Genomic DNA, 27,796 nt, shown 5'->3' on the forward strand with positions numbered 1-27,796 from the left:
TCTCAAGCTAGATCTACCAGAGAGCATATGACTTCACTTCAGGTATTAAAGACTGACTTCCTAGAAATTATTATTAGCAAAGTTAAAACTCTAACTTTCTAGCCTGCTTCTGCACTCAACGTCCCGCCAAAGAGTGCCAAGAATCCATGATCAAAGAAAGCTGTGATGCAGTGTTGGTGCCACACCAAAGACAGGAGATCACTGTTTCCGCTTTTTCATACTCTTTATTGCCAACAGTTTAAAATGGTCAACATAAAAAAAAAAAACTGATAATAAATACTGCTCTTTGGGCTGTAATAAATAAAAAGTTTATTAACAAGGAATGCACTTTTCCAGCCACAAGTGTCTTCAAAAAAAAAAGAAAATTATGTATGGCCATAGTTCACAGTTAAGCAGCCAAAAGCTGCTCCAATTACAGCCTTTAAACAACATGGGAGCGTCCTCCCTTCTCCCTCCCCTTCAGGAAGTATATTCACAGTTCCAAGTCCTCTGTCTGAAGTGCTCTCCACAGAGAGAAGTTAAGTCAATGCACCTTTCTGCGAAATTGTCTGAAAAACCTTTTGAAACAGGTACGTCAAGGAAAACTGCATTCGGGTTCACTCTCAGCTTGTCCAAGGTCCAGGACTGTGTGCCTCTGCCTGGTCTGGTTCCACCAGGTCCAGCAGGCCACGGAGGAATTGTTTTCGTACCACCACCTGTCCACCTTCTTCAACGTGCTGTAGATCATTCTACTGGCTTCCCTGTAGATCTCACAGTGGAAAAGAGGAGTCCCATAGGATCCATTCAAAAAGTCTCTCAGTTACACCTCTGTAAGAGCATGTTCAGAGCATATTCCATTCGATTCTTTAATTCTAATGAACAGCCAGACATCAGCAGAGTTGTCAGTCTAAACGTTGTAGATATCCTGTCCTCATTGATGTAGGTGAGAAGGTATTCTTCATTTTGGCTACAGATGATTATTTTCGTATGATCGTGGTAGAAATTCACCTTTAAAAAGCAGACATGGATATTAGATCTCTCTAAATATTCAAGATGTGAAGAGTTTTGTCAGTGATTAAATTGGCTAGGTAAAAATCATTTTTGGGGGATCTAAACATGTGCTTTCCTCAAGGGTTCATTTACCTGAAAGGTGCCATCATTGAAGAGCATCATTAAGGCCTTATCAGATTTCAGCCACTGAAGGAGGTAGAGCCGAGGTCTTCGAACATCAGTAACACTAGGCAGATCTCCACCCTGGGAGAGATTGGGAGACTTAGTGCCTAGAAATGCTTTGCTGTGTGTGCACTCAGTTCTTCTAAGCAAATGCCTATCAAACTTAAGCAAGTGCCAGGATGGCCTGGAGATTCCTGGTCCCACCACCCGGAGATCCTGATCCAGCAGATTGACGGTGGGACATAAGAGGCTGCATGCCTTAAAGCGTTGAGGTTACACAGATGCCACTGCTCTGTGGACTACACTGCAAACATCACTGCTGGAAAGCCAGAGTACTTACATCCATGAGGTTTTCCTCCATGTAATGAGAGAAGTATTTCAGCACCGTCACTTGACTAATGAATTGTTCGGGGGCATCTGTTGCTGGGAAAACAGAGCATTGGCCAAGCTCTGCATAATAGTGAACTGTTCTAAAGAACGGGAACAATACGGAGAAAAGAAGGAAAAACGGAAGCAGTTAGTCACTATTTTCAGGTTTCCTTAGGGCAAAACTAAAGAACTGACAGGGCTTCCTTAATTGAACACGCTTACTTTTTATCTGGAAGGAGGCTCATGTGAGCACCGTTGTTGAAGAGGACGCCTACAGTGTGGTCTGAGAGCTGGTACCCAAAGCCATATTTATTAGAGTAGTCGACCCACTTGGTGACCCACTGAAAGGAAGTGCTCAGCTGCTCTTTGGGGATGCAGTCAGCTTCTGGCATGTTTTCTAGACATCCTCGAAGGACTCTTGCCACTGTGTCTGCGACACTTCCCATGGTACTGTCCTCGAGGCCTGGAAAGTCAGAGAAATTTAGAAAATAATTAACAACAAAACCTCAGGCTACGGTAGGTGCTAAGTCTCCCTTCACTAAATCTAAGGAGGGAGGACTCAAAATTGTTCCAGTCCTCTAATTTTGCTTCTTCTATGTTAAATCAGGCCCAAAACCAAACTGACGTCAGTTACTTAGTATTGAGCACTGGCATTCAGAGCGTCATTACTTAAAACGCAATTGACAACAACTTACATTCACTGCTACTGCTGCAGCTGCCAAGAGTTCCTCTGACTATCATCCGAATAGCATCTCCAATCTGCTGCTTGTTTTCCACTGCGGGTGTTCCAGATCTGGCAACTGTAGTGGTAGGTGGCTGGAGTTCCTAGAAGAGAGAAGAGCCAGGCCATAGTCAAGCGTTTAAAATTCATTTGGGGTTGAGAATTCTAGTTTAAGATGAGATTGTGGCAATTAGTAGGAAAGCTTATCAAAAAGCAATGGACACAAGCCAGGTAAAAGCTATTTCGGTAACTCAATTGCATGCATTGTTAAACTAAGAGATAAAATCTTCCCTTTTAAAGGGTTGGAAAGAAAACTTTAAGTAAATATGTGATCCAAGCGACAATTAGCAAAGAATGAAAATGATATAAAGTGTTTATAACTATTTTACTCTTCTTTAGCATACCTCATCTGTCCTATGTTTGCTGGGCTGCTGAGTTATCGAAGTCTTTTTCAAATCATGCCTAAGCTTGTAAATTTCTTCATCTTCTTTAGCCACTTTATCTGTAAATCAAGGAAAAGAGTTATGAGCATTATTCTATCCGAACAAGGTAGAAACAGAGCTAGCCATATTTCCTCCTTTTGCATTAATAACCAACTTAAGAGCATCCAAGGCAAAACCATCAGCTTTTACTTTTATCTTTGCCATCAGCTGCAATTACGCAAGAAGCACACTTTAATGCATATGAAACAAAAAGCTATCAACCACAATTTGCAGTGTGGATTTTTTACGCTACAAAAAGTCAAACAGTATACAAACATACAGGCCAAATTATGTTACTATAAAAGCCTCTTTTAACTAACTTATCAACTTTATATATAATATTGGACACAGAAGAACAAAAGAAGTCTTATAACTTACTGTGTGTGTCAATATATCTTGCTTTGTCTTTTTTGCCACCAAAAAGAGCAGCAGCTGCTTTCTTAAAGAAATTCTTAGCTGGGCTTGACAAGTGGAAATCTGGAACTGTATGACAACAGCTAGAAGAGAGTCTGTCTGGAGTGAAGCCCTATGAAGTAAAAGACAAGATCTTCAGTAACCTGCTGGGAAATTAGGATCAAGAACATGTAATAAAAAGACGCCAAAAAAAAAAATGCACCAACCTGCAAAAAAAAATCATGTCGAATGATGTCATCCAAACCGGGACGATCTTCTGGATTTTTGGACAACATGCTGGCTATTAAGTGCTTAGCAGGAGCCAGCAACGAAGAGGGCATTGTATACCTTGCTTCTCTTATGCACCTGTAAGTTTCTTTCAGGTTTGTAGTTTCAAATGGGGGTCTTCCTAATAACATTGTATACCTGTATGCAAGGAAACACTTCTTTAGGAACGGTCAAAAAGCGACTCTTTTCGAGTGTTAAAAACCTACATCCAAATTTGCTTTTTGATTATTTGGGTGCATTTACTTACATTACACAGCCTAAGGCCCAAATGTCTGATTCACAGCCGTGTCCTTGTTTGTTGAGGACTTCAGGAGAAAGATAATTTGGGGTACCACATATCGTTCTAGGAAAACAAAATATGAAGATCTCATTAGGAACTATTCTACTGTTTAAACTTAGTTCTCTGGATAAAACCTTAAAAGCACTATGTTGAATTTCTATTTGGAAACATCTGACTTTTGATTTCTGGCATGTAAACAACTGACATTTGACCAAGTGACTTGGTAATTTTTTTTTAATGTGTGTACAAGTTTTTTCAGCCACATGACAAAGTGTTTTAAGCCAACTGAGACCAGGTACAGCAGGACATATTTATATATTTCAGGCAAATATAAGACAGATTTGTTTCATAATCAACTTAGGGGCATAAGGTACTCTGCCTGGCCCATAGTGGCACCGGATAAGTGTTTCCTTCCATTAACACTGTAGCGGTTTATAGATTTTAGTATCAACTGGCCTTTGAAACATTGACTGGAAAATAAAAAGGGCATATTTGATCTCCACAAAACTCTATCAGGATGTATCCTTCTGACTCTTACCTCCTTCTGTGTTCCAAGGGTTCCAGCCTGGCTGCCAAACCAAAGTCCCCAACTTTTAGTTCCATGGCTTCATTAATAAAAAAGTTTCCTAGATGATTAAAAAAAAAAAGAAATCTGAATTCCCTTGGAAAGCTGTTCTAACCAAGTACACACACATCCACTCAACAGGCAGGCAGCCAGTTGCTTCAAGTGAAAGCCATCATTCATAAGCAAGATTGCACTGGTTAGATCCCAACTAAGAACATTAATACGTAAAAGAAAGGGAAAGAGACAGCACACCTCTCTGACACAAAAGTCATCATTTGGAGTGAAAGGCTTACCTAGTTTGAGATCTCTGTGCAGGATTTCTTGTTCATGAAGGTACTTCAGTCCAGACACAATCTGCCTGAGGTAGTATCGGACTTCCGGCTCTGTCAACACCTTCCTTGCTTTCAAGATATGAGCCATGGACTGGGAAGAGGAGAAGGAAAAAAGAGAATCTGTCAAACAAAGTTACCAAAATCAGGGGTTTCCTTGTGCAGGATGAGCGATGAAAGTTAATGCTGCAGTGTAATAATTGCCTCCACAACGAAATTCCCAGACAAAGTTCAGTTTGAATGCCGTGTCAGTTTGCGAGAAGTAAATGCATTCAAATAGGAGTGAACACTTACCCTTCTACTGCAATATTCCAAAAGAATGTAAATGTTCTCTTTATCCTCGAAGTAGTGGTAAAACTGCACTACATGCTTGTGATGGAGAATTCTGTGAAGCTCTATTTCTTTGTCAATCTAAAAGAAAAAAGCAAGATCAGTCTTATTAGCCTCCCTCACCTCTGAAAAGCCAGTCTTACACATGCAGAAGACATTTTCCTAAAAGGGAAGGGCCATCTTGCACACAAAGAAAATACTTTACTCAACAGTCATACACACCTTTTCCCTTTGATGAGGTTTGGCTACTCTGCTGTGAGGAATAATTTTTGCAGCGTAGACTTTGTTGTTTGTCAAATCTGTCATCTCGTAACATTTTGCAAAGCCACCCTGAAAGGAAACAAAGCCGAGACGGAATTGAGTATGGCAGGGACATGGACGGCAGATTATATATATATATATAAATATATATATATATATATATATGTAAATGAGAAAGAAAAGCAAAAATATGGGAGAGGAAGGACGGACAGAGGGATGCGGTCTACTTTTTTAAAGCTCTTTCACGAAGGGAAAAGCATTCCTGAAAACAGTAAGTTAAAACAGTGCCCCTTCTCCCTTTATAGAGAGGAGCTTTCCGGAGGGGGGGGCTTGGGGTTGGGGAGATGAGAAATAGGGTATAAAGAGACTTGTCAAGAAAATCCTCTGTGGGGGCAGCTCGAGAGAGTTAGGTCTGGTATAGAAAGCCCTCGCTTCTGGCCTCAAGATCAATGTCTTTGGGCGGCGGGACGCAGACTGAGCCGCGGCTAAGGATGTGAAATCGATCCCGGCACTGCCAGCGCACAAAAGCCAGAGGAGGGCAGGTGAGCAGCCCACGTCGCGCCGGGATCGGCCTCCCGAGACGCCGAGAAGCGGTGGGCGCGGCGTCCGGCCCGGCCCGGGGAATGCCCGGGCAGACCTCCCTCCCGCCTGGCAGCACAGCAGGGCGCCCGCCGCTCGTCACCTTTCCCAGCACTTTGCCTCGGCAGTAGCGCTTCCCCGTGGTGGGGTCGACGATAATCCTCGAGATCTCGGCCCCCGAGTGCGAGTGGTGGTGATGGTGGTGCGAGGCGGCCGGCTGCACCTGCACCTGGGGCTGCGGCGGCTGCGGTTCCTCGGGGGGCGGCTGCGGCCGCTTCTTCTTTGAGTCCCCGCCGCAAGCCTTGCCCAGCGCCTGCTCGCACATCTTCGTGCCGGCGGCCGGCTGGTAGGTGATAGTCCGCAAGAGCTCCATGGTCCCCTCGCCACCCTGCACTGCCCGCTGCCACCTCCGAGGCGCGGACACGCGACCGAGCCAGCCTCTACCCTCGAGCCCCAGCCGCAGCCACCAACCTCCCACGCCCGACGCCTCCGTTCACTTGTACGAGTACAAACGCCCGGAGAAGTCTTATATACGGGCGGAGAAGGGGGCGGAGAATCGAAACGGGATGCTACATCACGGGTGACGCCCCGCCCACCGGCCTCAAGAGCGTCCGGGGAGCGGGAGGTTGCGACTGGCTGGTGGTTTCCAGCTTGCGAGCCGCTTGCCGGCCGCGGGGAGCGCTCACCCCGATGGGGAGGCGGACACAGGCGTCCGGCTGTCCCCGTGACCGCCATCCCATTCTTGGAATGTTCCGAGCTTCTGGGTTTGAAGTAGAAACCCTAGGGCCGACGCGTGGCTCCGCCCCCACCCGCCCCGCGACAGGCGGTGCAGTGGTCAGAGCCCCGCCGGGTGCTGCGGTCCTCGCAGGTTCCCTCCCGTGCACAGCCCTTCCTCACCGCCCTACAACCTGACGCGTCTGGTGTCAAGGTGTGAGTGTGGCCGGAGCCACTGCACAGTCACGTGAGGCTTCCCGGTGGCCACCTGGAGACCTTCTGGGCTGCCGCCGCCCCCGCAGTTTTACCCCGTTAGCTCCTGTCTACAGGGGCCCTGCGGGGAGGCTGTACCCCTGAAAAACAAGGGTCCGCGGAACAGGGTGTTCCGAGCTCCCTGCCGCTTCTGAATGAAGCGGACTTCGGCTGGGGCCGGTCGGCTGACCATGGCCAAGTCCCACTTAGGCCCGTGTGGCCTCTGCCCATCACCTTAGAGCAAGCCTTTGTCGGAGGTCAGGCCCTTAACCTTGGAGAGGGAGGCCAGCTCCTTGGGAAGGCTTCGCGTTCAGAATGACCGAAGACGGGGAGCAAAGGCGCCATCTCGTGGAATGTTCTAGAAGCGCAGTTAGTCCGAGTGGGCAGCGGTTAATGACTATATGGGCTTTCTTTGACAGTAAGTGGTTTAAAAGTGCGCCTGGTGCTAACTATGTTTTTACAATCTAAATCATCTATCACTTCTTATTCCGAAGGGGTTATTCTAAATCATCTATCACTTCTTATTCCGAAGGGGTTATGCGGAATGCGTCGTTTAAAATGGCTCATTAAGCCACGTGGCTGCTCTGGTGCTGGGAGAGTCAATCCTAGGCCTTCCAAGTGGAGAGGATTGGTAGCATGAAGGAGGAGCATAGCCAAGTGAGCTAAAACATGGCTTAGTTTCCTATTTCCAGATTTTACGATTCAGACTTGCTAACCTGGGACCGCCATTGTTTCTTGTTCTAATGACAGTAGTGCATTTATGTACAGGGTACTGTGCTTAGTATTTTGAAAAGCCTTATTTAATTCTACATCCATTCTAAGTAGGAAATATTGTTATTCCCATTTTGCAGATGAGGAATCTGGGGTTTAACGAATTTAAGTTAACTATTCCCTCTATATATATTTAGTAGAACATCCAAGTTATGTTAATTGGCAATAGACAGATTTTTAAATCCAAGTTAAGATGTGTTAAACAGCTTTTTGATACTAATTTCCAGTGCTATATAGAATACCAGATTAATAACCCCCTGGAAGGTACCTAGAAAACGGTTGGCTCCAGTACAGATACCATCAGGGTATGCATGGTATCAGTTAATTAAATGTGCATGGTTTCGAAGATTCTGTCTCAAGTATTTCCCACATAATGTAGAAAGGAGTTTCATTGGCATTACAGAGTAGAAAGGGAAAGTCTTCTGTGACTCCTCCTTTTTGATTCTGTAAGCTGTTCAGGGCAAGCCAAGGCATGTTTCTCATAAAGTGAAAGTAGAATTTACCCCATGATTATCAGGGTTGGAACAGGCGCGGGCCTGGGGGTGGATATGAAGAATTACACAATCCTCCTCTTTAAAGATAAACCTAGGGGTGACCTTTGCTCCCCAGATTTATGCAAACTTATTTACTAGCCTGTAGTAGGCTTGCAGGTTTAGAAAATACTACCTAAATTTCCAGAGTTAATTTTACACCTTGTCTTTATTTTCTCGGTTGATAATGAACTTTTTAATCTATATCTGTTTATGACTTTCTATGATAAAAGGACTATGAAGAATAGTATGATATTTTTCATTATTATTTCCATTCTTTGATTATCATATACTATAGTATATCTCTTTACCAAATGTACTTAAGCATTTTATGGACTGTTGAACATGTCATGTGAAATTCAGGTCTATCCTCCAAAACATTTGAGCATTTAATAAAATATTAACATGTATATGTGTTATGGGACCTTCTGTCCAACTATGAAAATCTGATTTTTTTGGTTCGTGGTGCCATCGTGTGGACAGAACTAAAATTGTTGTTAGTAGAACAAAAAAGAAAATAAATGTACTTTCCAACAGAGATAAATCTTTAATTACAAAATATTTCTCTGTAGTTCTGTAGATTTAATGTAATTACAAGTGGAATCCCAATATGACTTTTAGTGAAACTTGACAAGCTGATTGCAAACTTTGAAAGTGTAAGTGATCAAAAATAGCAAACTAACTTAAAGAAGAATTAGAAGGGGGAAGGTCTTTCTTTACCAGTTATCACAACTTATAATTAAGCTAGAGCAATTAAGAAAATTTGGTCCTCTCACAGGGATAGACTGACCAATGGAATAAAGAGCCTAGAAATAGATCCACTTATATATGGAACTTTGGTATATGGCAGAGGAAACATGATAGATAATTGAGGAAAGGAAACTATTCAGTAAATGGAAGTAGAAAATTGATTTTTCCATATTAAAAAAAATGAAATCCGTATCTTACACTGTATTAGTTTTCTAGGGCTACCCTAACAGAATACCACAGACTGGGTGGCTTAAACAACAGAAATTTCCTTTCTCACAGTTCTGGGGGCTACAAGTCCAGGATCAAGGTGTGGGCAGGCTTGGTTCCTCCTGAGGCCTCTCTCTTTGACTGCAGATGGCTGCCGTCTCATCGTGTCCTCACGTGATCATTCCTCTGTGAGAGAGCATCCCTGGTGTCCCCTTGTATGTCCAAATTTCCTGTTATAAGGACAGCAGTTAGACTGGATCAGGGCCCACCCAAATGACCTCATTTAACCTTAATCACCTTTTTAAGGCCCTATCTCTAAATACAGTCGTATTCTGAAGTACTGGGGACTAGAGCTTCATTATATGAATTTTGAAGGGAAACAATTTTTAGCCCATAACACACACCATGTACAAAAAATCTACTTCAGATGGAGTAACGACTTAAAGAGTAAGAACAAAACAAAATATCAGTAGGAAATATAAGTAACCAACTTGCAGAGCATAGGGTAGGGAAAGATTTTTTTTATTGAGATCTAGTTGACATATAATACTGCATTAGTTTTAGGTGTACAGCATTATGATTTGATATATGTATGTGTATATATATATGTGTGTGTGTGTATATATATATATATATATATATATATACAGTGAAATGGCTAACACAGTTTATATCACCACATATAGTTACAATATTTTTTCCTTGTGTGATAATAAATTTTAAGATCTACTCTCTCAATAACATTCAAATATACAATACAGTATCGTTAGCTAGAGTCACCATGCTTTACATTACATCCCAGGGACTTACTTATCTTATAATAGGAAGTCTGTACCTTTTGACCCCCTTTACCCATTTTGCCTACCTTTCCTGACTTCTGTTAACCACGGATCTGTTCTCTGTATCTATAAGTTCAGGTTTTTTTAGATTTCACATATAAATGAGAATATACATTGTCTTTCTCTCATTTCACTTAACATAAATACCTCAGGGTCCATCCATGTTATTGCAAATGGCAGGACTTCCTTCTGTTTTATGGCTAAATCATATTCCATTATGTGTGTGTGTGTGTGTGTGTGTGTGCGTGTGTATCAGATGTTTTCTTTATCCATTCATCCGTTGATGGACACTTTGTTTCCATACCTTGGCTGTCATTAATAATGCTGCAGTGAACATGGGAATAGCGATATCTCTTCAAGATTATGATTTCCTTTCCTTTGATTATATACCCAGAAATGGGATTGCTGGATCATATGGTAATTCTATTTTTAATTTTTTGAAGAATCTCCATTCTGTTTTCCATAGTCGTTGCACTAATTTATATTCCCTCCGACAGTGCATAAGGGTTCTCTTTTCTCCACATCCTCACCAACACTGATATTTCTTGTCTCTTTAGTAATAGCCATTCTAGAGAGGTGTGAGGTCATATCTCATTGTAGTTTGGATTTGCCTTTCCCTGATGATTACTGATGTTGAGCATCTTTTCATTTACCTGTTGGCCAGTTGTATGTCTTCTTTGGAAAATATCTATTCAAGTGTTCTAACCATTTTTTTTTTATTATTGAAGCATAGTTGATTTACAATGTTGTGTTAGTTTCTGGTGTACAGCAAAGTGATTCAGTTAAATATATACATATATATAATATATTCTTTTTCATATTATTTTCCATTATGGTTTATTAAAGGATATTGAATATATACAATTCCCTGTGCTATATGGTGGAACCTTGTTGTTTACCTATTTTATATATATCAATAGTAGTTTGTATCTGCTAATCCCAAACTCATAATTTATTCCTCCCTGCCCTTTCCCATTTGGTAACCATAAATTTGTTTCCTATGTCTGTGAGTGTGTTTCTGTTTTGTACATAAGTTCATTTGTATCATATTTTAGATTCCAAATATAAGTGATACCATATGATATTTGTCTTTCTCTGTCTGACTTACTTTGCTTAGTATGATAATCTCTAGGTCCATCCATGTTACTGCAAATGGCATTATTTCATTCTTTTTTATGGCTGAGTAGGATTGCATCGTATATACATACCACATCTTCTTTATCCATCATCTGTCGATGGACATTTTGGTTGTTTCCATGTCTTGGCTATTGTAAATAGTGCTGCTGTGAACACTGGGGTGCATGTATCTTTTCAAATTAGAGTTTTCTCTGGATATATGCCCGGGAATGGGATTGCTGGATCATATGTCTTCTACCCATTTTAAATCGGATTGCTTATCTCTTTACAGTTGAGTTATATGAGTTATTTATTTATTTTGCATATTAACCCCTTATTAGACATATGATTTGAAAGCATTTTCTGTCATTATATAGGTTGCCTTTTCATCTTGTTGATGATTTCCTTTGCTGTGCAGAAGCTTTCTTTGTTTGATGTAGTTCCACTTGTTTATTTTTGCTTTTATTGCCTTTGATTTTGTCATCAAGTCCAAAATATCATACCCAAGACTAATGTCAAGGAGCTTATCCCCATATTTTCTTCTGGGAGTTTTATGGTTTCAGACCTTGAACCTATTTTGTATTGATTTTTGTGTATGGCATAAAGATAATGGTCCAGTTTCATTCTTTTGCATGCTGCTGTCCAGTTTTCCCAGCACCATTTATTGAAGAGACTATCCTTTATATATGTCCAAAAATATATTATGGGGAAAGGATAGCCTGTTCAATAAAGGCAAAGATTTTCAACATGCAAAATCTATTAACCATATAACAGGAGATTGATAAATTTGGCTAAATTAAAATTAAGAAATTTGATTCATCAAAAGACACCTTAAAGTTGGGGAATCCCCTGGCAGTCCAGTGGTTAGGGCTCCACACTTCCTCTGCAGGGGCACAGGTTCAATCCCCGGTGGGGAACTATGATCCCCCATTACATGCGGTGTAGCCAAAAAAAAAAAGATACCTTAAAGTAAAAAGGCTGGACAGCCTCTTCAATAAGTGGTGCTGGGAAAACTGGACAGGTACATGTAAAAGAATGAGATTAGATCGCTCCCTAACAGCATACACAAAAATAAGCTCAAAACGGATTAAAGACCTAAATGTAAGGCCAGAAACTATCAAACTCTTAGAGGAAAACATAGGCAGAACACTCTATGACATAAATCACAGCAAGATCCTTTTTGACCCACCTCCTAGAGAAATGGAAATAAAAACAAAAATAAACAAATGGGACCTAATGAAACCTCAAAGCTTTTGCACAGCAAAGGAAACCATAAACAAGACCAAAAGACAACCCTCAGAATGGGAGAAAATATTTGCAAATGAAGCAACTGACAAAGGATTAATCTCCAAAATTTACAAGCAGCTCATGCAGCTCAATAACAAAAAAACAAACAACCCAATCCAAAAATGGGCAGAAGACCTAAATAGACATTTGTCCAAAGAAGATATACAGACTGCCAACAAACACATGAAAGAATGCTCAACATCATTAATCATTAGGGAAATGCAAATCAAAACTACAATGAGATATCATCTCACACCAGTCAGAATGGCCATCATCAAAAAATCTAGAAACAATAAATGCTGGAGAGGATGTGGAGAAAAGGGAGCACTCTTGCACTGCTGGTGGGAATGTCAATTGGTACAGCCACTATGGAGAACAGTATGGAGGTTCCTTAAAAAACTAAAAATAGAACTACCATATGACCCAGCAATCCCACTCCTGGGCATATACCCTGAGAAAACCATAATTCAAAAAGAGTCATGTACCAAAATGTTCATTGCGACTCTATTTGCAATAGCCAGGAGATGGAAACACCCTAAGTGTCCATCATCGGATGAATGGATAAAGAAGATGTGGCACATATATACAATGGAATATTACTCAGCCACAAAAAGAAACGAAATTGAGCTATTTGCAATGAGGTGGATGGACCTAGAGTCTGTCATACAGAGTGAAGTAAGTCAGAAAGAGAAAGACAAATACCGTATGCTAACACATATATATGGAATTTAAGAAAAAAAAATGTCATGAAGAACCTAGGAGTAAGACAGGAATATAGACACAGACCTACTAGAGAATGGACTTGAGGATATGGGGAGGGAGAAGGGTAAGCTGTGACAGGGTGAGAGAGTGGCATGGACGTATATACACTACCAAACGTAAAATAGATAGCTAGTGGGAAGCAGCCGCATAGCACAGGGAGATCAGCTCAGTGCTTTGTGACCACCTAGAGGGATGGGATAGGGAGGGTGGGAGGGAGGGAGACGCAAGAAGGAAGAGATATGGGAACATCTGTATATGTATAACTGATTCACTTTGCTGTCAAGCAGAAACTAACACACCATTGTAAAGCAATTATACTCCAATAAAGATGTTAAAAAATAAATAAATAAAAATAAAGTAAAAAGGCTATAAGTTGGTAGAGAGATTTGCATGCATATAACTAACAAAGAAATATATAGGGGTCCTACATATATATTGGTAAGGAAAATGACCCAAGATAAAAATAAGTAAAAGATATAAACAAGCATTTCATAAAAAAGGAACTACTTATAGCCAATAAATGAGTTTCTCACAGTTATTAATAATTAGGGAAATATATATCAAGACCAGTTAAACTCATTCAATAGGTAAAAGTTAGGAAGCCTAAACACATCAAGTGTTGGAAAAGAGGTCAACAATTTGTGCCTACACAGACCTACTAGAGAATGGACTTGAGGATATGGGGAGGGGGAAGGGTAAGCTGTGACAAAGCGAGAGAGAGGCATGGACATATATACACTACCAAACGTAAGGTAGATAGCTAGTGGGAAGCAGCCGCATAGCACAGGGAGATCAGCTGGGTGCTTTGTGACCGCCTGGAGGGGTGGGATAGGGAGGGTGGGAGGGAGGGAGACGCAAGAGGGAAGAGATATGGGAACATATGTATATGTATAACTGATTCACTTTGTTATAAAGCAGAAACTAACACACCATTGTAAAGCAATTATACTCCAGTAAAGATGTAAAAAAAAAAAGATTTGCGTGTACAGTTTTGCTAAGAGAGTGAATTTTTCATTCTTACATCCTACAACCCAGCAAGAGAAATGCTTGCACATATGTACCAGGAGACATATACAAGTATATGAAGTACTTTTAGTAATTGCAAAAAAAAAAAAAGAAAAAAAATCCACACAAACCAAATGCCCATAAGATAGGAGAATGGATAAATATATAGTGGTACATACACATAATGGCATATTATGTGAAAATCAATGAATTACACATTTCCATATCAGTATGAATAAATCTTAATGTTTGGTTTTTAAAAGGGCAAGTTAAAGATTACTCTTTTTATAAAATTCAAGAGCTAAATCTACATATTTTGTTTATACATATATATGTATTGATTGGAAATTCTATTTTTCAAAATGTGGAAATGTTAAACAGAACATTTAGAGCAATGATTACCATGTATGAGGCAAGGGGTGTAAGAGAGGGAAAGAACATGCAGGTCCGTATAAGTTATTGTCCATGATCGGTTTTTGGATTGGATTATAAACTCAAACAAGACGTGTGTACCTGGGGAGACCAATGATAACTATGTCATGAGCCAAGGAATATGGTTAGTACAATTATGAGTACCTTACATCCAGGTTAAAAAAAAAATACATACTTCTAATCAGCATGATTTGGGGGAAGTGAAACAATGGGAAGAACATTTCAATATATGTATGCATTGCCAGGAGGCTACTGGGCTAGGCTGGCCATGGTACGTCTCCACTGAAATATCCTGAGCGTCTAAGGAAGGTGAAAAGAGACCAAACCTCGTTTTATATTTGTCACAATATATCTAATTGATTGGATATTTAAATTTAAGGTCTAACTCTTTGAAAAGCAACTTAATGAATATAAAAGAAAAGGTTAATTTTAAGATTTAAATTTAAATATTAGGCGTGGCGGCCCGTGCAGGTCCGGGGTCAGGCAGCCACGCCCCCGGCCCAGCCATGGTGCAGTCCTGGTACCTGGACGAGTCGCCGGCGACCCGCGGCAGCCCCACGGCGCACAGCCCGCGCGCCCGATCCGCCTGGAGCGGCTGCACGGGCTCGGCGTCCTTTACTGGACGCTGGATGCTGACAAAGATGAGAATGATCCAGAATTAGAAAAGATCCGAAAAGAGAGAAACTACTCCTGGATGGACATAATAACCATATACAAAGACAAACTACCAAATTATGAAGAAAAGATGAAGATGTTTTACGAAGAGCATTTATACCTGGATGACGAGATTCGCTACATCCTGGACGGCAGTGGGTACTTCAGCATGAGGGATAAAGAGGACAGGTGGATCCGGATCTTCATGGAGAAAGGAGACATGATCACTCTCCCCGCCGGGATATACCACCGCTTCACCCTGGACGAGAAGAACTACGTGAAGGCCATGCAGCTGTTTGTGGGAGACCCAGTGTGGACGGCGTACAGCCGGCCAGCTGACCACTTCGAGGCCCGTGGGCAGTATTGAGTTTCTGGCACAGATGGCCTAGCGGTGCCTTGGGGCCTCGGGCACCCGAAAGTCCGGGACATGATAGCAGCAGAAAATCTGTCCTATTCTCCTTGCTTTTGTGTTGTAGACTTGAGGCTAGGTGAGCTTTCCTCTGCAAGCTTGTTTGATCAGAATACGTTTTAATGGAAGTAGCTGTAGAACCGGTTGGTACATGGAAGCACCTGTGGAAATCTGGGCAAATTCGTTCATTTTCTCTAATTCAGCACCAGTGGTCAGTGGCCCTGTATCAGCTCGTGCCTTCAGCTGTGACCGAGTGAGTTTCAACTCCCCAAACGTAGCCACTTAGCTGCCCCATCTGAACCTGATTCTTGGACTTTAAGCAGGTACCAAATGAGGCCATGCCTGCCTTGTGCGGAGGAGTGATAGTGGATGACAGGACTGGTCAGAGAGAAGAAGCTTTTCTCTCAAAACATGGGAGGAAGCTTGGGGGGGGGGTGCCGTGGGGGATGAGCTGGTGAGTTAGGGGGACCCTCACTTGATTATGCCACTTTCTTCTTCAAAATAGAGTAGCTGCCTTAACCCTAATAAATAAATAAATAAATAAATATTAAATATGTTAAATACCTTTTAGGTTACATTCATTTTGACATACTGGCACTTTGTAAGTGAATAAAACTCTGGTAAATCCTGCCAGTAATCTTTGATGAAGGTTTATATTATACATTTATCAAAATAGTTGACCAAACTTTTATTCATTCATCTGTCTGTCTACCTGTCTACCTACCTAACTACCCATCCACCTGTTTCCTGGACATGATAATAACAGTGTTTGAGAGCAACTCCCCTTTCCCTTCATTCACTGTTGCACAGACTGAAACTACTAGTTTATTGCAGTGGACATAGATCTCCCTCTACTGGTACAAAATGATAATGCCAATCAATGCTATAAAGGTTTTAAGGTTATTTAAAATGCAGCTATTCTTTTAAGTCATACCCACCATTCCATTGCCTTGTGTAGCATCAGCATAAAAAGTAATCTCACTTTTGAATCTATCTTAAACGCCACACTTATTTTCTAAAGTCAAATTATCTAAATTTTTATAAATAAAAACAAATTATTAAGTGAATATAACACAAACAAAAGCAAGGTAAAGGTGTTTTAGCTTTTCCTCATTCTTGGAAGTAAAAACATTTTGTCTCATTGAAACCTTAAACAAAATATTTTTTTGCAATTTTATTTTATTTATTTTTTATACAGCAGGTTCTTATTAGTTATCCATTTTATACCTATTAGTGTATACATGTCAGTCCCAATCTCCCAATTGATCACACCACCACCCCGGCCCCAGCCACTTTCCCCCCTTGGCGTCCATACAGTTGTTCTCTACATCTGTGTCTCTATTTCTGCCCTGCAAACCGGTTCATCTGTACCATTTTTCTAGGTTCCACATATATGCGTTAATATACGATATTCGTTTTACTCTTTCTAACTTACTTCACTCTGTATGACAGTCTCTAGATCCATCCTTGTCTCTATAAATGACCCAATTTCGTTCCGTTTTATGGCTGAGTAGTATTCCATTCTATATGTGTACCACATCTTCTTTATCCATTCGTCTGTTGATAGGCATTTAAGTTGCTTCCATGACCTGGCTATTATAAATAGTGCTGCAATGGACATTGGGGTGCATGTGTCTTTTTAAATTATGGTTTTCTCTGGATGTATGGCCAGTAGTGGGATTGCTGGGTCATATGGTAATTCTATTTTTAGTTTTTTAAGGAACCTCCATACTGTTCTACGTAGTGGCTGTATCAATTTATATTCCCACCAATACTGCAAGAGTGTTCCCTTTTCTCCACACCCTCTCCAGCATTTGTTGTTTGCAGATTTTCTGATGATACCCATTCTAACTAGTGTGAGGTAAACCTCATTGTAGTTTTGATTTGCATTTCTCTAATAATTAGTGATGTTGAGCAGATTTTCATGTGCTTCTTGGCCATCTGTATGTCTTCTTTGGAGAAATGTCTATTCAGGTCTTCTGTCCATTTTTGGATTGGGTTGTTTTTTTAGCATTGAGCTGCATGAACTGTTTATATATTTTGGAGATTAATCCTTTGTCCGTTGATTCATTTGCAAATAGTTTCTCCCATTCTGAGGGTTGTCTTTTCATCTTGTTTGTAGTTTCCTTAGCTTTGCAAAAGCTTTGACGTTTCATTAGGTCCCATTTGTTTATTTTTGTTTTTATTTCCGTTACTCTAGGAGGTGAATCAAAAAAAATCTTGCTGTGATTTATGTCAAAGAATGTTCTTCCTATGTTTTCCTCTAAGAGTTTTGTAGTGTCCAGTCTTATATTTAGGTCTCTAATCCATTTTGAGTTTATTTTTGTGTATGGTGTTAGGGAGTGTTCTAATTTCACTCTTTTACATGTAGCTGTCCAGTTTTCCCAGCACCACTTATCAAAGAGACTGTCTTTTCTCCATTGTATATCCTTGCCTCCTTTGTCATAGATTAGTTGACCATAGGTGCGTGGGTTTATCTCTGGGCTTTTTATCCTGTTCCATTGATCTATATTTCTGTTTTTGTGCCAGTACCATACTGTCTTGATTACTGTAACTTTGTAGTATAGTCTGAAGTCCAGGAGCCTGATTCCTCCAGCTCTGTTTTTTTCCCTCAAGACTACTTTGGCTATTTGGGGTCTTTTGTATCTCCATACAAATTTTAAGATTTCCTTAGGGTGAAACAGGAAAGGAAAATAATATACTTTTATAGTCTCAAATGTGAATAGGGCATAAAATTTCTGGAAGGATTAATAGGAAACTAATAACAATAAAGGTTTTCTCCATTTACTTGTTTATACATTTATTTTTGCAGGTGGGTTATTTACTTTTCTGATCACTTTTTTATAGGTTTTAGTGTTTGGACCAGGAGAGTAGATTACCTATTTTAAAATATGTAAAAATATTTTTATGACGGGATTTAGCTCCTCAAAGAGGGCTTGTTGGTCTACACTCCCTCTCTTACTGTCAATCATCTGATCAAGATTTCTGATGTGTACCTTGCTTTGTATTATTTAATTGTTTGGTGGTTAGTTTTCTTCCCCACAGGTGTGAAAGCTCCATGAGGGCAAGTTCATTACTATCTTCAGTGCTGTGTTCCCTGTGTCTACAACAGTACATGGTACAGAGTAGGAAATCAATTATTCTTTGGATAAATCAATTTATAATTATAAAACAGTTGAGGAGACTAGACACATTCTAGATTTGGTCTTGCATAAATTACTGAACCTCTCTGTGCCACAGTTAACATGGGGATTACAATATTGTATAAGGTGGTTGTGATTAAATAATCCAATGCCTAGAATGCGTTTAGAGCAGTGCTTGACATATAGGAAGAGATCAATAATGTTAGTTACTTTTTAATATTCAGGAGAAAGGAAGGGGCAAGACAAAGAACTAGCAAGGGCAACAGGGATGGACAAAGAGAAGTTTAACCCAAGGCCTAGGGGAAAGATCTTCTCTCCAGCATCTGGTTTACTGAAAGGAGTTGAACAAAAATAAATGGAACTAACAAGGAGAAAGAGTGAGCAAATAAACACTGTTTTTGTTTGCCTTTTTGGTTTGTTTTTGGCTTGGATAAGTGGAAAGAGAGAGGAGAAGCATCTAGGAGGTTGTTACCACCAGCCAAGGGAGAAGATGTCCCAGCTCTGGACCCGGAACGTGATGGAAGCTGCAGCTTAGCTGTTCTGAGGGCTGGGAGAGGCTGTTGTGCTTCTCTCAGTGGCTGCCTAGGCAGTCCAAGTGGGACGGGCTTCTTCAGCTCTGCTCCAGGAGGCCAGCCCTGGCAAACCGTCTGGTGCCCAGAGTGGCCGTGTGCGTAGGAAGCGACCATCTCCTCTTGAGAAGTCCCAAACCCACTTCGTCCAAACACCTCTCCACACCGCCTCCCACCGTGGTCCCCACACCCACACCTAACTCAGCTTTTGTGAATTCAGGGGTGCAAAGAGCAAGGCTGACTCTGGGGACTCAGTGTGGTGCCTGCAACCCAGGACCTCCAACCACTGGGGTAGGGGCAAAGCCCTGGCAGAGAAGGAGGGATCTGGGGCTCTGGCATCTCACTGTGGAGCTGCAGTGACAGGTTGGCAGCACAGAGCATATTTTTGTTTAACATAATTGTGAAAAACAATCAAACATATAGAATTGTAAAAAAAAAAAAAAAAAAAGGCACAGTGAATGCCCATACATCCAGCACCGAATTCAGCAGCTGTTTACACATATTCCCCCCACTCTCTTGCTTGCTATTTAAAAGTATGTTGTAGATATCATAACATGCTATCCTTAAATACTGCAGCATGTATCTCTTAAAATGAGGAAATTCTCATATAGAGCTGTAACTTTTTCATTGCACCTTGCAAAATAAACAATAATCCTTCATATCTAATACCTAGCTCATATTCACGTTTTCCCACTTGTTGCGCAGATGCATTTTATAGCTGATTTGGTTCAAACTAAGAGCCAATCAAGGACCACAGACTGCATTCTGTTATGACTCCTAACTCGATAAAGCTGCAAGTCAGTCCTTCTTTTGGCTTTTTGAAGAGACCGGGCTAGATGTCTTGTAAAATGTCCGTTTTCTGGATTTGTTTTATTTTTTTCCTAAACGTTTCATTTAACATATTCCTTTGTCTGTATTTCCTTTAAACTTGAAGTTAGAAATGCAGACTGATTTAGATTGGGGCTGAGCATGTTGTAGTAAGAATGCATCCTAGAGAACACCGTATAATGCCCACGTGTCCCAGCAGGAGGCACGTGGTGTCGTCCCGCCATTCCTGATAGCCACTCTGCTCTCCGAGTTAAGATGCTGACAGCCAGATCTCACCGTCATAAAGCTGCAGGGAATCTGGGGGCAACGTAGGAAAATTTTTCCATCAGCCATTCACCTAATGATTCGATCCCACTTTGATGATTCTTAATAGAACCAGTTATATCATTCATGGTTGCAGAATGGTGATTTTCTGATAGTGTCCATTCTTTCTACATTTATTAGTTGCTATTCCATAAAAAATATTTTCTCATCACCAGAGGCGCAGAGCATGGGGGCAAGGGGAATTGGATGAAGGTCGTCAAAAGGTATGAACTTCCTGTTATAAGATAAATCATTAGGGATGTCATATACAACATGATGACTATAGTTAACACTGCAGTGTGATATATAGGAAAGTTCAGAGAGTAGATTCTAAGCGTTCTCATCACAAGGAAAATTGTTTTTCTTTCATTTTTGTATCTATATGAGATGATGGATGTTAATTTAACTTAGTGTGGTAATCATTTCACAATATATGTAAGTCAAATATTATGTTGTACAGCTTAATCTTATACAGTTCTGTATGTCAATTATATCCCAGAAAAACTGGAAAAAAGTTTCCTTATCAACTGGGGTTATATTGTTATATAAGAAAGTAAGAAGAGTAAATTAATGCATTCCCTTTAATTACCAATTTTCGGAATAAGGATTCCAGTGCGGGCAAGGAAATTTATGTTTGCATGCTTACTTTTTTTTTTAATACAACTGTGGTTTCATTAAATTTTTATGTCTCAAATGTATTAATCAATTATATTCACTTTTTTAAAAAATGCAGGCCCATTCAGACAGCAGAGGTAGGAAATACATTTTTTTTAATCAGGTGTTTAAATTGACATTTGTCAATTCAAATTTGACTTATAGGGTTTTATCTAATTCCTTAGATTTTATACTTCCACTCTTAAAATGAAAACTTTATTTTATAGTGGCATGATCATTTATTTGCTTTAGCTCTATAGTATACATAAAACGACTTCCAAATAACAATACCAATATTACTATTAACAGTAAAACCACTGAATTTGAAGCCCTTTTTGACCTTAGAATATATCTTTCCAAAGGTTTGCAGCAAGAATACAATATTCTAGAGTGATCTAACGTAATTGTTTCCTCTGTCTGGTTATGTTAAATTCTGATATACAGTTAGTATCTTTCCTTTTAAAATATTTTCAATTTCAGGGATTACTTTTTTTTTAAATGTGTAAAATATTTACATGATTCAAAAGTCAAAATTTCATAAAAGTATACTCCAAGAGGTCTTGCTTCCATTTCTGTTCATTTAATACTGTTTATGTCCCAACACCCATCCCTAACCAGTAGATATTTTCATTAGTGTTGGGTTTGCCTTACAGAGTTTCCTTCTGAAAATATAAGTGGATATGTCTGCCTATCTATATCTACCTATCTACTTATCTATATATGCATAATATATTCATATTCAAATACTTTTATTTCTCTTTCTTTCTCACACAAAGTGTAACATAACCAGTCCTCACTCTGAATCTGCATGAGGCTCATTGAATCAGCCAGCATCTGGGCAGACAGAAGAGCCTGCTGGAAGATTGTGATTTTGCCTTTGTCCAGTGCAAGTTCTAGCCAGAGACAATTAGGTTGTTGGTGATACACGTGAATTTTATCTCAGGCTCGGGGTAGTTGAAGAAACACCTTCACACAAAATTTTTAAATTTTAAATAGATTTTATTGTCATGCTGATGTGAAAATCTCTGGTTAAATGTGAGATCTTCAAGTGGAAGCATCTGGGTGGTGTTTCTGAATGTAAAAAGAGATCAGTAAGATTTCTGAGTCATCCACCTAGGGGTGATGATTGGTTTTGTGAGAATGAGTCAATTCTCCGAGAGAAAAAAATACAGAGAAAGTAACAAGTAACTAATGTTGTAGAAAAGTCAATTCAAATGAGGACATGCATGTATTGGAATGTTTCAGGGAGTGCTGGGGCACACAGATAGTTTCAAAGAAGTCAATTTACGAATTCCCAGCTGTTACATGAACTCTTTCCTGAAACTCATCTGCCTGTGAAGTACCCCGTCTGTTTGTCCTCCTTTCCCAATTTCTCTTTCACAACTGCCCTTCTCTCATTTTACAGTAGGAGAGCATGCCTCTCATCTGTGCATCCATCCATCCATCCATCTATCCAGAATTTTACTCTTGTGCATTTCCTCCAGGTGTAAATGTTACTGAACCAGGTTCGTTTGCTCGACACATGGCAAGCCAAATGCTGAGACATCGAGGTTGGCAGCAGGTAAAGGGTTTATTCACAAGGCAGCCAAGTGAGGAGATAGGAGAACAAGTCTCAGATTTGCCTCCCAAAGGTGAGGGGCTCAGGATATTTATAAGATAGAGAAGCAGAGTGGTCTTAGGTGTGGGGAAAGGAGATTGGAAGTAGGAAAAAGGTGAGGTAATCAGTGTTCTGTGCAGGCATATCTGAGTTACATGCTTCTTCATGGGATGCATGATCAGAAAATGGCAGTGTTAGCGAGATCTGAGGGTGGAGTTTTTGGCCCTCTGACATCAAAAGGTCATCTGTGGGACACTCATGCAGGCCCAGTTGGAGGGTCAGTGGTCCCAAACAGCCTTCACCAGCTTGAACTTGAACTAAACAAATACTCCAAGTTCCTAAAAAAAAAACTTAATCAACCATTACCATAGCGACCCATACGTTAGAAGTATTATCTATAAAGGCAGTTAAAGGAGGCTTGCAATATATTGTCTAGGCTACCTGAAGTTTGGAGGGTAGGCAATTTGCAGGAACAATTAAAGGGAGCTTAGTCAATGAAGACAGGTTACAGGTAAGCAAGTTATAGTTTAAGGGATCCTAATTAATGACTGTCCTCAGTTTCATAAATACCTTTGGAGTATTTGTTCCCCAGAACGAAGGGAAAGTTTGAGACTGCAGAGCTTCTGCAAGAAGCTTCCTCCAAGTGGCAAACCTATGGCAAGACCACATGCCTCATCATTTCTTTTCTTTTTCCTTTATAACTTCTTTCTTTTCTGTGCCGAAGACTTAGAATTTAGAAGCAAGATGGTTGACACAGAGACAGGTTTTAACACATTTATTTGAGTTGGAACACAAAGTCAATTTTTTGATTGATTTGTTCGGCAGTGAAGACTGTGTTTGCCAATTAAATTATATAGTGGAAGTTTTCCATAAACTGAAGGTGCAACTCCATAGTTTGGTCAAAAATGTATTAGAGGCACATATACAATATTCACTGTGTCACATATTGTATTCCTTGTGACGCTTAATCTTATGAAAAAATTTACATATCAACTTAAAAATGTGTGAGGTGGTACATAATTTTCAACGTTATTTTATTATGGAGTACAGGGACCAAAACATTTGAAGTCCTGTGAGTTAGAGGACCTGAAGAGACAGAAAAGGACCAGAAAAAGTCAGGGGCAAGGAGGAGAACCAGAAGAGACGGCAGAAGAGACTCCAGTCCAGGAGGTAAGTATGATGGCAAAAAAGAGGGGTAATGAGACGCGCTAAACATTGCAGAAGGGTTAAGGAGAATAATAACTGGATACAAATCTTTGTGAATGCAGTTTCTGCAGGTGGGATAGAGTTAATAGTCTGTTTAGATCATTCAAAAAGTTGAGCAGGGCTTCTCTGGTGGCGCAGTGGTTGAGAGTCCGCCTGCCGCTGCAGGGAACACGGGTTCGTGCCCCGGTCCGGGAAGATCCCACATGCTGCGGAGCGGCTGGGCCCGTGAGCCATGGCTGCTGAGCCTGCGAGTCCGGAGCCTGTGCTCCGCCACGGGAGAGGCCACAGCAGTGAGAGGCCCGCGTACCGCAAAAAAAAAAAAAAAAAAAAAAAAAGCTGGGCAGTGATAACAAGGAAAATAGAACACTGTTTATAATACTATTTGCCAGATCACTGGGGTTAAAACGGATTTTGTAACTGAAAGAGCAATTCAGGATGTTGGCCAGTGAAGACTGTTTGGAGGAATACAGTGCAGGGGGGCAGGGGGCATAGAGAGAGGGACTTGCCTTCAGGAGAAGGAAGAGAGCTCTTCCTCTGAAACTGGAGGGAGTGAGCAGAGAGCTGTTGAGACAGCTGGAGAAGAGGGAAGCGGCCAGAGCCTCCAACTCCAGGCGACGGTCTCAGTGAAGGAGAAGGGGAGCTCCTGTGCTGAGAGTAGCCGTCTGGGTGGAGAGCAGAGGAGTCCAACGACTGCTGAGAAGTTATGCCAAGAAATTTCTAAGAGAGGTTCAGGAGAGAGGACCACTTTAGGATTGTTGCATTGTAATTTTCTTATGAGTTTTTAAAGTGTAGTTTTGTCAATGCTGTCCCCTTTAAGGTTTCTATATTTTTCAAATTTCCTACAATGAACAAGGAATAAAGAAATTTTTTTCCAAAATAAGGGGTTAAAAAATAAAAGATCAAAGAAGGTGCAGATAAACAATGTCATCAGCCTACATCAAACTAAAAAGCTTCTTCACGGCAAAGGAAATCATCAACAAAATGAAAAGGCAACATACAGAATGGGAGATAACATTCGCTAACCATTTATCTGATAATTCATTAATATTCAGGATATACAGGGAACTCGTACAACTCCACAGCTAATAATAATAATAATGCAATTAAAAATGGGCAAAAAACTTGAACAGACATTTTTCCAAAGAAGATATACAAATAGCCCACAGGTACATGAAAAGGTGCTCAACATCACTAATCATCAGGAAAATGCAAATCAAAACCACAATGAGATGTCACCACACACCTGTTAGGATGTTTATTATAATAAAGACAAGGGATACCAAAAGCTGTCAAGGATGTGGCAAAATGGAAATCCTTGTATACTCTTGGTGGAAATGTAAACTGCAACAGTCACTATGGAAAACAATACGGAGATTCCTCAAGAAATTAAAAATAGAACTACCATATGATCTAGCAATTCCACGTCTGGGTATATATCCAAAGGAAACAGAATCATAGTCTTGAAGAGATATCTGTGTCCCATATCCACTACAGCATTAGTCATGATAGCCAAAGTACGGAAACAAGCTAAGTGTCCATCAATGATGAAGGAAGCAAATGTGGCATATGTAGGCAATGGAATGTTATTCAAATGCCTTAAAATAAAGAAGGAAATCCTGTTATTTTCAACAACATGGATGAACCTGGAGGGCATTATGCTAATTGAAATAGACAAAGACAAATGTTGCCTGGGATCACTTATATATGAAATCTAACAAAAACATCAAACTCATAGAAACAATAAAACGGAGATTGCCAGGGGATGAGGGGTGGTGGGGGAAATGAGCAGAGGTTGGTAGAAGGGTTTAAACTTTCAGATACAAGATGAATACTGTCTGAGGATCTAGTGTATGGTATGGTGTCTATAGTTGACAATACAGTGTTGTATAATTGAAATTTTCTAAGAGTAAATCTTGTGTTCTCACCAACAAAAAAAGTAAATATGTGAGTGATGAATGTGATAATTCAATTGGGGAATCCTTATATGTATATCAAATCATCACCGTGTATGCTTTAAATGTATCATAAGGTGTCAATTATACCTCAATAAAGCTAAAACAGTTTTAAAACAATGTCCTCAGCAAACTCCCTTGGTACTGTAAAACTGTAACGTAAAGGAGGAGTCATTGCATTTATGTGGAGTAGTAGCTCAGTGTTTCTGAGTTTGTTTTGCCAGTTTGAGGAGGCTTATAAAGATGTCTTCTGAAACGTTAGATGAGTACTTTCAAGCAGTCTACCCACAGTTAGCCGACAGTCAGCCATACTACCTGCTCAAATTTTGCTGGCCCTGAATATGATGGTTTCTAGTGATCGGTTTGCGTAGAAGTCATGTTTATAACAAAGATAGTGATGACTTGGCAGGTATACAGGAATTGGGTGTGAAAAAAAAAGGTTCATTACCAAACCCAGATTTTTAGCCAGTAGAGGACAGTCTTCTCTAGGTTTTGGGTTCTACAGCATTTGCTCCTAGTTTTTCCTAGTGGTGATACAAGTATTAAAGATAGATAAAGCCAGACACTAGGTAAAGTGATGAGAACACATTATAATCAGTAACCTACTACTGCAGTAGGGAAAGGAGTTCAGCGCGAACTGAACTCGACTTTGACTTATACAGAGGTGGCTGGGTGTTTAAAGGGAGAATGAGAATGAGGGTGTTGGTGAGCAGAGGGTCAGCAGAGTCCGGAAGCTGAAAGCTTACAAACACCAGGACGAAGTGGGGGTAGGTCCATATGAAACCCATCTGCGTTTGCTAACTGGCACTCACCAAAATTAGGCTCCTACCATCCCACAGAGACTGGGAGGTGGGCTCTATCTTTAAGTATTGGCTGGAACAAGCAAGAAAGTCTTTTGGCAGCAATGAGTTTTCTCAGGCAGGTACTTTAAGGGGATGTGAGGGTCATCCTAGGGGTTCAGTCTTGAGCTACTAGAAGCTATGTTGCTATTTGTTCAAGTCTTTATAGGCCAAGGTGAGGCCTGCTTGAGAAAGGGCTTGAGAGGAACCCGGCTAGAGTTTGGTCAAGGAGACAATTTTTGTCACAGGGAATGGTATTAATACTAGTTTTATTGACAAAAATATAATTCCACTACCTTCTCCTACCAGTGGGACAATGCTGGTACTTCTTGACTCATTGACAATAATTCTGCTTTGGAACTGCTTTAAGATCTCAGCAGAGGGCTTCCCTGGTGGCACAGTGGTTGAAAGTCCGCCTGCCGATGCAGGGAACATGGGTTCGTGCCCCGGTCCGGGAAGATCCCACATGCCGCGGAGCGGCTGGGCCCGTGAGCCATGGCCGCTGGGCCTGCGCGTCCGGAGCCTGTGCTCCGCAACGGGAGAGGCCACGACAGTGAGAGGCCCGCATACCGCAAAAAAAAAAAAAAAAAAAAAGATCTCAGCAGAATTTGGGAGACAACTTGAGAAATGGTTCTCTCTGTCCTGAGAGAACTGTTGTCTTGTCCCTGTCCTTTTTCCTTTAAAGAATCTTCAAGAAGAGAAAGGGTCACTTGTGTTTCTTCACAAAACTCCATAATGTCCTTCTGTAAACCATGCATCAGCCGGCAAAGAGAAGTAGTTAACCTCATTTGTCACCTCCGCTCCGGGGGAGGACATGCAAGCTTGGCCTAACCCATCAGAGCATCATACACCCCCTGAGTCAAACAGTTCTTCCAAGAACTGACTTGAAACCTGACACAGGCCAGTGGTCAATTCTGGGGCTTCTGGAACTGTTGCGAAGCCAGGCACTCTTGCCACTAAACTTCCAGCTGTAGATATAGCAAGCTTGGGGCTGCAGGCGATTCCAGCTGCAGCGGGCCTGCAGAGGAACGGGGGGTGCAACCAAGAGGAGGGGGTGCCATTGCTGATGACATTTCTTGAGCTACTGGATCCAGCCACTTCATGTTGTTTTATCTTGGTTTGTTTTAATTTATTTTGAAGTATTTCAAATATTCAAGAAGGTATGAAAATTATTGTAATGAACATCCATGTACCCATCAGGCAGTTTGGGAAATAAAAGATTACCAAT

At 40.7% G+C, this 27,796-nt stretch overlaps 1 protein-coding gene and 1 pseudogene across 2 annotated transcripts; one reads left to right on the forward strand and one right to left on the reverse strand.

Annotated features, from left to right (window-relative positions):
• Positions 1-209: 209 nt before the first annotated feature.
• PLK2 (polo like kinase 2) lies at positions 210-6,249 on the reverse strand. 2 transcript variants are annotated; one of them, XM_065873271.1, is made up of 15 exons: positions 5,961-6,122; positions 5,853-5,918; positions 5,132-5,239; positions 4,874-4,990; positions 4,544-4,673; positions 4,224-4,311; positions 3,653-3,748; positions 3,345-3,543; positions 3,103-3,250; positions 2,647-2,744; positions 2,217-2,346; positions 1,744-1,984; positions 1,493-1,622; positions 1,123-1,233; positions 796-987 (listed from the first exon to the last, which is right to left on the reverse strand). In XM_065873271.1, exons 1-15 carry the CDS (start codon positions 6,120-6,122, stop codon positions 796-798), a joined length of 2,016 nt encoding a protein of 671 aa, XP_065729343.1. The 2 variants fall into 2 exon arrangements, with proteins under 2 accessions (XP_065729342.1, XP_065729343.1); XM_065873270.1 differs by having other exon boundaries at positions 210-987; positions 5,853-6,249.
• Positions 6,250-14,920: 8,671 nt separating this feature from the next.
• Positions 14,921-15,435, forward strand: LOC136121177 (acireductone dioxygenase-like; annotated as a pseudogene).
• Positions 15,436-27,796: the final 12,361 nt, after the last annotated feature.

The sequence above is a fragment of the Phocoena phocoena genome, chromosome 3 (genome assembly GCF_963924675.1).
Source record: "Phocoena phocoena chromosome 3, mPhoPho1.1, whole genome shotgun sequence".
NCBI lineage: Eukaryota > Metazoa > Chordata > Mammalia > Artiodactyla > Phocoenidae > Phocoena > Phocoena phocoena.

Coding starts and splice junctions, on each gene's coding strand:
- PLK2 (XM_065873270.1), bottom strand. CDS start 6,122: ATGGAGCTCTTGCGGACTATCACCTACCAGCCGGCCGCCGGCACGAAG. Junction 5,240..5,852: donor GAGGCAAAGTGCTGGGAAAG/GTGACGAGCGGC, acceptor GTTTCCTTTCAG/GGTGGCTTTGCAAAATGTTA. Junction 1,623..1,743: donor AGCCTCCTTCCAGATAAAAA/GTAAGCGTGTTC, acceptor CCCGTTCTTTAG/AACAGTTCACTATTATGCAG.